At 34.3% G+C, this 11,691-nt stretch overlaps 2 protein-coding genes across 2 annotated transcripts; one reads left to right on the top strand and one right to left on the bottom strand.

Moving 5' to 3' along the window:
• Positions 1-588: 588 nt before the first annotated feature.
• LOC112508008 (DNA replication licensing factor MCM6) lies at positions 589-6,084 on the bottom strand. Its single transcript, XM_025112786.1, has 18 exons — positions 6,005-6,084; positions 5,752-5,904; positions 5,527-5,652; positions 5,275-5,437; positions 4,965-5,158; positions 4,684-4,879; positions 4,400-4,477; positions 3,806-4,035; positions 3,614-3,728; positions 2,545-2,619; positions 2,320-2,460; positions 2,027-2,230; positions 1,770-1,931; positions 1,629-1,684; positions 1,411-1,547; positions 1,221-1,334; positions 997-1,127; positions 589-880 (listed from the first exon to the last, which is right to left on the bottom strand). The coding sequence occupies exons 1-18, from the start codon at positions 6,082-6,084 to the stop codon at positions 734-736; spliced, it is 2,502 nt and encodes an 833-aa protein (XP_024968554.1). The 3' UTR covers positions 589-733.
• Positions 6,085-9,685: 3,601 nt separating this feature from the next.
• LOC112506198 (zinc finger CCCH domain-containing protein 59-like) lies at positions 9,686-11,459 on the top strand. The gene is made up of 7 exons (XM_025110218.1): positions 9,686-9,877; positions 9,981-10,076; positions 10,181-10,273; positions 10,379-10,480; positions 11,026-11,085; positions 11,152-11,249; positions 11,339-11,459. Exons 1-7 carry the CDS (start codon positions 9,686-9,688, stop codon positions 11,457-11,459), a joined length of 762 nt encoding a protein of 253 aa, XP_024965986.1.
• Positions 11,460-11,691: the final 232 nt, after the last annotated feature.

Below are 11,691 nucleotides of genomic sequence, written 5' to 3'. Positions count from 1 at the left end.
AAATATATTATATATCTCTTAATTAAAGATATTTTTTTAATTTACTTTTATAATCTTTTTAACATTTAAAAAACATAACTTCAAGTTTTATGCTTTTTATAAGTTTTATATTTGTAAGACTTTTAGAATTGATCATACACCTTTTGTTATTTTGAATTGAAGCTTATAAGTTGCATATTGAAGATGGGTTTAAAGGCCCATAAAACAAATGTAGAAGTAGAACTATGAAGTATTTAAATGCTTATACAAAATGAAGTATTTAAATGGTTATACAAAAATTCTTAAATCATTTCATTCTAATAATATTATATTAATTTTCATTAACATTGAGTAATTTAAAAAAATAAACAGAGATACTAAAACCCATGACCCAACATGTTCAATCCTTGGTTTTTATGCAGTTTAATGTGAGATATTTATTTAAGTTGGGGTGAATGAAAAACTCATCATTCATTGCAATTGAAATGAATGTTGGCAATGAAATACTCAGCCACCAAGTTTATAGTTTTCACATGATTTTATAACTGATTCAGACCTGCTATAAATAATTAATATATGAAGACAAGTACACACACCATATATGAAATGGAAAATTCAAAGTTACAACTCCTCTCCTCTCCTCTCCTCTCCTCTCCTCGGTAGTTAGTAGTAGTAACAGCAGCAACACAAACTTTACAATGGACCCAACTACTATTCCAATTCAAATTCAAATTCAGATTCAGATTCAGATGCCTTATTCAATAACATAGTTAGGTGCCACTGCAAGAATCCTGTTGTTTCGAGAAGATCGTCTCCCATTTCCATCATCCCCATCTGCTGCTGCTGCTCCTGCCTCCTCTTCGTCCACTACGATTAAATGCCCCTCCCTTCTTACCAAACTCTGCACCATTCCCATTCAAACCAATATCATTATATATACGCACGCACACACACACACAAGAGTAGAGTAGAGTAGAGTAGAGTAGAGTAGAGTAGAGTTTATTAAGTTATTTATACCTCTATGATGGCTTTGATCTTGGTCACTTCAGCCTTTGCCTCTTCCATTGAGTTGTAGTTGTTCTTCTCATTCTGCTGACCCACGTACCACTGTATCAAATCCCTTTGCCTCATTCCAGCCAGTCCACTCCCTTCATTAATCAATTATCAACCCAACTCTTAATTCATTCATTCATTTCATTATTATTATTATACCTGTATATTTATATATCATGCAAATGTACCTTCTCGTGCAACACTTTCCTCATGCTGTCTAAGACGCATCACAAGCGCCTGAGTCACCCGCTGAAAGTACTCGTCTGTTATCACAAGTTTCTTCCCTCCTCCATCACCATTTTCTGCACAAAATCACTCTCGATCCTCATATCTCACATTATACTAAACAAAAACAAAAACAAAACTCCAATTACCAACCTGGATTCCCCCCATTATTTACGTCTGCATCTGCATCTGCTGCACCACTTGGCTGAGCTTCCCCATTTCCACCTATCTCACCATCTTCTTGATTCTCTTCTTGAAATTCAGTCAAATCAATCTCAGTCGACTCCACACTGCACGTTAGGTTCCTATACATAATTAGAACCAAGACTACAAACTAATTTTGCAACCAACTATCAACATTCGAAACATGCCTGATTACTGAAGTTTTTAGGAGTCTTGTTGCTACACGAACATGTCTTGGGTGAACCTGAAATACATACAGCACACAATTTAGTCAAAATTCATCATGCAAATCTTCAACACCAAAATGTGAACAAGGTTCTTTTTGCCACCTCATCATCCAGATGACATCGGGCAATTGCCTCTGACAGTCGGATTAGTGCCTCCAACTGCCTCACTGTCATGCGATATGCCACTCTACTACCTGGAGCTGTATCACCTCTACGCAGAGCAACATAAGAATCCACCAATATTTGTCTCGCCTCTGCAGTTAGCTGCATTTTTATTCAGATTCTGTCAGATGATGATGTAATTGGGCAATGCAGCATCAACATTAGAAAAATAGGCAAGCACAGAAACAAAATTGAACCTTTGGCTTTTTAGATTTGGCAATTGCAATGTAACGCTTCAATTGTGCAGTGCTGAATGTGGGCGCAACTGCCTCTTCGCGTTTCTGATGCACCCTCACAATGTGAGAGGCAATATGGTAATCCGTGGTATCATCAGGGTCATCAATCATCACATATACCAAGTCAAACCTTGAAAGGATGGCTGGAGGAAGAGCAACGTTGTACTGCAAATTATTTCAAGTTCTGTTAATGTATCCGATTTCGTAAGGAAGATAACTGATCATTAAAGATGTACACAAGCTAAATTTCTCACCTTCAATGGTTTAGACTTATCATAACGGCCTCCAGTTGGATTGGCAGCAGCCAAAATTGATGTTCTTGCATTCAATGTTGCTTGTATTCCTGCTTTTGTTATACTAATTGTTTGTTGTTCCATGGCTTCATGTATTGCAACCTTTTAAGTTGATTTAATATCAGATGGTGGTACATTCTGGTAACCAAAGAGTAACATTCGAGGTTCTAAAGGTTAGATAATTACCTGATCTCTTACATCCATTTTGTCAAATTCATCAATACAACATATGCCATTGTCTGCAAGCATTAGTGCACCAGCCTGAGAACATAAAAACAACCCTCTTAATACATCCGGATCTTTACGAATAGTGTCCAAAAAAATTCTACAAAGTTCAACAAAAAAATCATCAAAAAAATTGCAGCAAACAGGAAACATAAGCTTGTTGGTCATTTCAACAATAAAAAACCATCAGAGAATTGCAGCAAACAAAGAAACATCAAAAAGATTTGCTCCCTCATTTAAACCTGTGATTCCTCTCATTCAATTTCAGCATTTAGTTTATGAAATTGATTTCCAAACTTCAAATAGCAGGCACCGAATACACTACTAGACTTCCTATCACAATGTGCTTCAATATCAATAAACTATTCAATGCCTTCAATCAGAATCCTTTTAATTCTAAGCAATGTTTATGGAAGACATGATTGGAGATGGTTGTATTTTTCAGGTTTGTGGTTTTGTGATAAACCATAATTCTAGTAGATCCATCAGTTGCAGGAAAATGAATGATCCTTTGCACCAACCTGTGCATAAAATGGTAGCAAGATCCACTGCTTTATGAATTCATTCCTAGAATTTTATCAAGTAATCTAACAAGTAGTCAGCCTGAACTTGGTGATTTTAGTTACATAGATTCCTACTGCTAGAATAAGTAGATCACTTCTATTAGTGATAGAATTGCATCAAGATATTAAAAATGGCTCCTCAATGTGCCATGGAAATTAGAAGAGTTAATAAAAGTGTAATGCAGCTGAGAATTTCATGACAAGTTACTTTATTTTCTGATTAAAAGAAACTATTTTAAATATAGATGAAAAAAAACCCAGTTAATCAATTCAAGATCAACCAACCCTTTCATAAAAGCAGCATTGAGTAACCACCAAATCATAAGTCATAAACATATAAATCATGAGTAATGAGACAAATTTCTGCACATTTCCCTTCTTTGAACCACATCGATATTTGCAACTACAGAAGTAGAAATATCAACTACTAATAGATATTATGTTTTGCTAGACTAATAGAAGGGTACCTCAATACAAAACTCTCCAGTTTCTGGTTCTTTTGCAACAGTGGCCGTCAATCCAGCAGCAGATGAAGATTTCCCGGATGTGTAAACAGATCTTGGAACTAAGCCTGTTGTGTACCTAAAGAAGAAGAAATGTGAAACCTAGCTCTTTGTATATGCAGGTGTTGGATATAAGAAGTTGTAAAGGAGGCATACTTGAGAAATTGAGATTTAGCACAACTGGGATCCCCAACAATGCAAACATTGATGTCTCCACGAAGATTGATTCCTTCATGAGTAAACTTATGGACTCCACCCAAAAGCATAAGCAGGATTGCTCGTTTGATGTCTTGATGACCAAAAACAGTAGGACAAATACTGTCAACAAGCTTGTTGAAGAAGTCGGGTGTATTTCTCATTTGTTTAACCTCGGCCAACTCCTCTGACTACAATCATATAAGAAACATAGAATAAGTGTGTTTCATTAAAAATGAAACATGTAATTCTAAAGAAAAGTAACTGCCTTCTAAATTTATTAAACGCAAACCAGAATAAGGAACAGAAACAATTTCAGAAGTGCACCACACAACTGAAGAAATGTAACGACCTAAACCCAATGTAATAGACTGGCCCAATAACCCCCAAATCAACTTAAAACAATAATGGAAGTAATTAGTAGCCTATTACCAAGGACATATAAATGACTACTAATTATAATTCCTAACCGATGTAGAAAAGGTTGTCAAAAAACTATTACTCCATTTCTCATATAATACGCTTATTAAAGCAACGAGGTGATAGAACACCAACCGAGAACTGTGGATTGTCATCATCCTCAGCATCCCTCTTCCTATTTCGTATGTCAGAGTCCCTTCTGCCATCACAAATCTGAATAAAGGATCACAGTTATAACCCAATAAAATGTAATATGGTCTTAATACAGACAAAACAAAATAACAATATTTATATATACATATATATATATATATATATATATGTCCTCTAGCATGTGGGATTGACGAAAGAAATGGTGGGAAATGGTGGGAAACTGTGAAAAATATCAAAGAAAAAGTAAGTAGAGTTAAACTGAAAACCTGTACTGAATTGGCAATAAAGGCAAGGCGATAAGAAAGGTCTCTAACTCCCAATGCCCGAAGACCTTTAACACCTTCTTGGGCAGTGCCACTGCCATTACGTTGACCACCTTCTCTACGGCATTCAGCTCTCTCCCCCGGAGATGCCAATGCCAAAATGTCCGGTATGACAACCACAGTGCCTGTAAAGATAACCCTGCAAAGGAAAAACAACAAATTTTACTTCTTGGTATGAACAATGGTGACCATCATGTAGTGCTGTTTAAAGTATAATTGCATACGTGTCACCGGCCCTAGCCTGTTCAACAATGTCATGGCGAAGAATGACATCTAATGATCTAGGAAGAGATCCTGCAGGTATTTCCTTTGATGTTTCTTGCATCCTGACTCTCTGCCAATCTGCAAATTTGCTTTCTTGCCGGAGAAGTGTCCATCTTCCTTTCCTTGAGCACATAGCATTCATGCATATCATGGGCTAGGTACAAAAAACCAATGCAAGCAGTAAGCACAAAAAAGCACAATTTTGCAGATAGGATAAATGAAACTTGAAAATTGAATTTGTCCAACCATATTATAAACATCAAACCTAACCTCGGTGTATTTATACTGTTGCTCAACATTTTTAATGATAGTTGCACACTCCAAGCACTTGAAAGTTCCCTGAAGGAGTTCTGGCCTAACTTCGCTTGTACGAGTCACCACTCCTGTTACTGATACTAGTCTACCTATCTCAGATGTGCTCAGTTCCCTCAATCTGTAACACACCCATATAAAAAATTTGAAATCTGGAAAGAAAAGGGTACCAGAAATAGTGAATTTAACAACCAAAAAACATGTGGATACCTTTTTATGATAGGTAGGTTGTAAAATGCGATATTTATATCCTTATTAGGGTTGTCGTCAGTTATGAAAGTAGGTTTCTGTCCCATCACGAATCGCTTACAGGCGTTCTTCAGGTACGACTCAAACCTAAAAGTTGTATCATACAATTCCCCAATTTCAGTATACTATATGTAAAAAAAACAAATTCTTGTGGACTATAATCAGAAAAAAGGTTAGAAAGTTGACCTCAGATATTCATCAGAAATGGCTTTCTGCAGAACATCGTTGAACCGCATAACATGAGAGAAATCGATAAACATGGTGTTAGACTCATTCGGTCTCATTGCTTCGATTTCCGATTCGTAGAAAGGTTCTCTAGAATTCGCATCTAATCTAAAGCTGTAATCACAAAAATTAAGAAACAAAATTTGTCAAACAACAATGAAAAGTGTATCAATTGATTTGGGACCTAGAAAAAACAAAAACCCTCTGGTGGTACCTCTTAAGGAACTCCAAGAAGATATTCTCGACCTTGGCTGCTTTCTCGTCGGTGAAGTATACGCCGCCGAATGAATCCATTTTGGTTGAGTAAGGTATAATTTTTTGCAAAGAGTAATGGATGATTGGGTGGTAGTGTGGAAGATGGATCTGTGAAGTGTATGCAGGTATATTGGCGGGAAAATAAGCACAGGCGTTGAAGGGTTTCCCGCCACCTCTCACACCTCCATGGGCTGGACTGGGCTGGGCCCGATCTTGTGACCTAAATGGATCCAACGATACCATGGGCTAGAGATGGCCAAAAACCGGTCCCAGGCCGGTCCCAATCGGTCCTCACCATTCTCACAACCGGTCATAACCGGTTCCGGCGTAACCAGTCCCGGTCGAAAATGATAGGACCGGTATAGGTACTTTATAACCGGTTATGGGCCGCCGGTCCCGGTCCCAACCGGTCCTTCATTAAAAAAATAAGATTTTTTATTTTATTTTTTTAATGATATATATTTTTWATACATTATAAAATTTACAATTGGGTCACTCAAATACACTTTAAAAATGCGTTTTAATATAATTAAAATTACGTTTTCTTATAAAAATACATTATAAAATTATTTAAAAATACATTTATTTATAAAATTAATTGAATTTTCGGGTCGGGCCGGGCCGGTCCTTAGTCGGTCCCATAACCGGTCCCGGTCCCACGAAACTACCAAAAACCTCAATCGGTCCCGGTTTTCGGTCCCATAACCGGTCCTTACCGGTCCCGGTCCCGGGCCGGTCCTTTGTCGGTTCCGGTCCCGGGCCGGGCCGGGCCCATTTGGCCATCTCTACCATCGGCTGATCCAGTTTAACAAACAGATCATAATTGGATATTAAATTGTAATTGAATCGGATCAGATTTAAAAATTTAACATCCAAATTGGATTGGTCGGTTATGTCTACAATCCAATAATTATAAATTTATAAATATATTATAAAATCACGATAAAGCGACCATTGCCCAAAAAGTAAAGAGTTCTAATAAATTAGATTCTCAAATACATATTGCGCATAAATTAAAAATTGAAGTAAAAAAAGTAAACTTCAAACTAAATTGGAAGTGTGAGTTGGACGTGTTGGTATGGTCATATGGGCCTTAAAGTTAACTTATTAACATTGTTAATTCTCATTGATCAAATTCAAAGTGCAAAACATAAAATTAAAAATCATTACATAAATAATAAATTAACAATTATATATACACACATATATATTGTATATAAAATTAAAAAATATATATATAAAATATATGGTGCGGTGCGATTTGAAAACTCAAAACAATAAATCTCATCATAGCGGGTTGGATATCCAGGTTAATCAACAAAAAAAAAATTCATCATATAATGCAGTTTGGTAAAAATTCAAACCGCAACGTGAAAATTTTAAACCACATTTTGTGGTACGATGTGGACAGTTTGTACAATTTCACGGTCTAAATGAACACCCCTGACTAAAAGAGTTTAGTATATTCAATCATTATATATATATATATATATATATCATTATAATGATTATATTTTATGTTGCTTTTATTAAAAAATAAATATTAGATTTCCTTTTTAATGATTAATTTTCATTTTTACCGAATTTTATATTCTGCTACCAACAACTAGTTTTCTAATTCTTATTAAACTTTTAAATTATTTATATGTTACTATCAAGTCGAGACAATCTTGATCAAAGATGAATTGATGTGCATTTCTTCTTATGTTCGGTTTACGATGTGGAGATTGAATTGATGAGCCATTTGTTCTTTTCTTGTCAAGTGGCACGGGATATTAATTTGGAAGCAAATTGGCCGATGGCAGGATTTGGATATTCCCGAGTTTAATTCCAATATCGATTGGATTGGGTGGTTATTATCTTTATGGCTGAAAAAAGCGGAGTCGGTTTATTTAGAGGCGGTAAGGACTTTATATGGGTTATTTGGTCTTTTGGAAATGGGATTATTTTTAGGCTTCGTAAGTTTAAGAAAGTAGTGTTGTGGGATAGGTGTGACTCATTCGTTCTCCTGGGTAACAAAATATGAGTAGTAAATTTAACATTAATTGGATGGGTTGGTTACAGAACTATTTACTTGCTATTTCTTATATGTAATCTGTCTTTATAAATTCTTGCTAGTTTTTTATAAAATATATGCCGTTTACAAAAAAGAAGTTATTTTTATTTTATAATATATAGAGGAGGTTTCCAATAAAACTCATGCAATTGTTACAAACTATATATAGAACCTAATCAATTGAAATATTTATAAAAATAATGAGAATTCATTTATAGTTTAGATATTTATATAAAGTAATTAAAATACATTAATTATAATTAATGTTTTATATTAAGAAACAATCAAAAAATATATAAATGGATTGAGTTGCTTAGTAAACCAAATTACATTAAAGAGGACGACTTTATATCTTGGAAAAACACTTGCAGGATTTTTAATTTTTGAAATCAACTTTTAAAAAATTTATTTTAGGAAAACACAAAATGAATAAAATTGCTAGAAGTTTTTAAAATTGATTTATTTATTTTGAATAAATAGTTTTATTATTTAAACAAATATAATTTAATTTTCATAAATAATTTCCAATATATATAGGTATGATCTTGAAAGTGGATTGTCATAAATTACAGTATATAATTAAAAACAATGTGATGGAAACAAAATCTATAATTGATTGTAAATAGAAGATTGCATTTGGATCTTTAGGCAATCTAAAACGGCATATTCTACAACTTAATATACACACACACATATATATACATATATATATCACAGTATCCTTTAATTTAAGTTGAGATACGATGATCAATAGATTATGATTATCAGTGACCGTTACCCATCAAATAAGCGACGGACAACACCTATATATAAACACACCCATCAACCAGCTTCTTCCAAACCATCAAAAAAGCCATATCATCAACTTCGATTTCCTTTCGTTATCAAGCACATCTGCTTTTCTTGATCGTCAGGTTTGAATCTTTCCACATTTCTACAGTTTAGTTTTCAAGATCTCCAGTATTAATATCGAACTTAATTTGTTATATCTATAGTTAACGCGTTGTAGTCATTCATATATATATATATATATATATATGTATATTGGACCAGGGTTTTCTGTGTTTATATATATATATATATATATAGATAGCAGTGATGGGGTTGTTGATGGTATATATTGAAATGGGATGACTGGATTTCTGCATCCATCCAACAGGTTTCTGTGGCCATCTTTCTGAGACCTGGTTGAACAACTGATCCTATTAATCTGTGTTTTCAATCCAACGTAAAAGAATATTTCAATTCTGGGTATTTTTGAGTTGAATCTATACATGATTTATGAATGGAAATCAATCATATCTGTCTTGTTTAATTAATTAGGCATGGAACTCAACTAATTGTATGTATTCGTTGTATATATGATTTAGAATGGGAGTGAAAGCAGCAACAAGATTGTCACCAAGACCATCGGTTTTCAAAAGCCTTGGAAAAGAAAATATGAATATGAATCAAGTGAAGAAGAACATGGTGGTATGCAAGTATTGGTTGGAAGGAAGATGTAATCGAAACCCATGCAGATTTTTACACTCCAACAACAAATCCAAATATTCTTGGAAGAATCCCACCATAAAGGAGCAAAAGATGAACAACAACTCAAATGCGATAATCACTCAAACTCAAGATAATATCGGAAAGAAGACTCAGAAGTCGACGTGCAAGCAGACTCATCATCAAAATTATAGTATTTGTGGGAAGGGGACTGAAGATCAATTGCATTCATGGTTCCATGGAAAGGAGCTCTCATTGGTGGCCAAATTGGAAGGCCACTCTAAGGTTTCTTCCACTGAATTTCTGCATTAATTCCTTATATACATATATATATATATATACATATACATATATATATATATTAACTAATAATATTGTGTGTATTCAGGCCATCACAGGGATTGCTTTGCCATCTGGTTCTGACAACTTGTATTGTAGTAGCAAGGACAAATCCTTACGGATTTGGGATTACAGCACTGGAAAGGTTTGTATCATATATATATATATATATATTCTTAATTATTGTTACTAGCTACGACCTATTTTCATATCAACACCATCCTTTATTAATTTGTGCTGTACATGCAGTGTGGGACTGTTGTTGACTTGGGTATGGAGTGTGAGACTTTGGTTAACGAAGATTCATGGATTTTTGCTGGGCTCACAGATGGTAATATTAAGGTATATATATATACATATATATTTTCTTAATGTATATATGTAATTAATTAAGCTCCTCACTGATCATATATACTAATTGTATGTACTTCTACCTGTGGTATATAGGGTTGGAACCTCAAGACACAATCTCAAGTGATCCTTGAACGAACCGGTGGAAAGGTTAATGCAATTACAACCTACAATGACCTCCTATTTGCTGCCATTCAGGTAAATCTATACATATATATAATATATATCAAATAATTAATAATCATGTTGTGATCAATTACCACTTAATTGTTATACATATATATATATATATATATATATGCATGCAGGATGGCACCATTTTAGCATGGAAATCAACTTCTGAAACCAGTTTCTCCCAAGTTGCTGTAGCGTTAAAGGGTCACACTGGCGCAGTACTTTCTCTGGTCGTTGGAGCTCATAAGCTCTTTTCTGGTTCTGCAGACCATACTATAAGGGTATATACATAACATTCCTTATTATGTTATAATATATATTTCCTTTTTAATTAATATTAATTTGGGTGTATATATATGTTGAATTCAGGTATGGGATCCTAAATCTCTCGAGTGTATGCACGTTTTAAAAGGGCATACGGGAGACGTGACAACGGTTCTATGCTGGGATAATTATCTGTTGTCCGGTTCTTTGGATAAAAACATCAAGGTTTCTTCACTTAATTTATTGCTTCATGTTTAATCAAGTTTTGTATGTTCAATTAATTAACTGTTAATTATATATATCAGGCATGGGCTGCAACTGAAAATGGGAACATAGAAGAAATCTACCAACACAATGTAGATGAAGTAAGCCATTAATCTCTCTAACTAATTTGAAGATGGAGTTTATTTATTAATTAAAATCTTGATCAGGAAATGCTTCAATTTCATGGCATACTCGATGCAGAAGATAAGCCAATTTTGGTATGCGCGTGCAAAGACAGCTCCGTTCGCTTATATGACCTGCCCTCGTGAGTATATATCTATTGATTCAAGAAAAATCCTTAATTTTTGGTCTATTGATTCTTTTACTAATCATATGTATCTTAATTGATTATAGGTTTAGTGAAAGGGGTAGAATCTATTCAAGACAACAAGTTGAGACAATCCGTACAAGCCCAGGAGGACAGCTTTTTGTTGGTGATGCAAGAGGCTTACTATCACTTTGGAAGCTTACATGAACATTATTACATGTATATATATAGAGAGAGAATCCCAACTCCCATGTACACATTCTGTAATCATTTCATTGAATCAAACTTCATTTCTAGTTTCATGCCCTTTTGTGTTTATTAAGAATCTGCAAATCACTGGGCAAGATATATATATATATATGTATATACTGCAGGATGATCCCATTGGTCTTCAACTATATATATATATATATATATATATATATATATATATATAAAG

Source organism: Cynara cardunculus, assembly GCF_001531365.2.
Source record: "Cynara cardunculus var. scolymus isolate 2C chromosome LG 2, CcrdV1, whole genome shotgun sequence".
Taxonomy (NCBI): Eukaryota; Viridiplantae; Streptophyta; class Magnoliopsida; order Asterales; family Asteraceae; genus Cynara; species Cynara cardunculus.
This window is presented reverse-complemented; position numbering and strand designations above follow the sequence as displayed.

Bases quoted from the DNA above. Each gene is read 5' to 3' on its own strand.
- LOC112508008 (XM_025112786.1), bottom strand. From the start codon at position 6,084: ATGGATTCATTCGGCGGCGTATACTTCACCGACGAGAAAGCAGCCAAG. The intron at 5,905-6,004 runs GTACCACCAGAG...TTGTGATTACAG, and splicing joins TTCTTGGAGTTCCTTAAGAG to CTTTAGATTAGATGCGAATT. The intron at 3,729-3,805 runs GTATGCCTCCTT...CTTCTTCTTTAG, and splicing joins GCTAAATCTCAATTTCTCAA to GTACACAACAGGCTTAGTTC.
- LOC112506198 (XM_025110218.1), top strand. From the start codon at position 9,686: ATGAACAACAACTCAAATGCGATAATCACTCAAACTCAAGATAATATC. The intron at 10,274-10,378 runs GTATATATATAT...TGTGGTATATAG, and splicing joins TCACAGATGGTAATATTAAG to GGTTGGAACCTCAAGACACA. The intron at 10,481-11,025 runs GTAAATCTATAC...TATATATATCAG, and splicing joins TCCTATTTGCTGCCATTCAG to GCATGGGCTGCAACTGAAAA.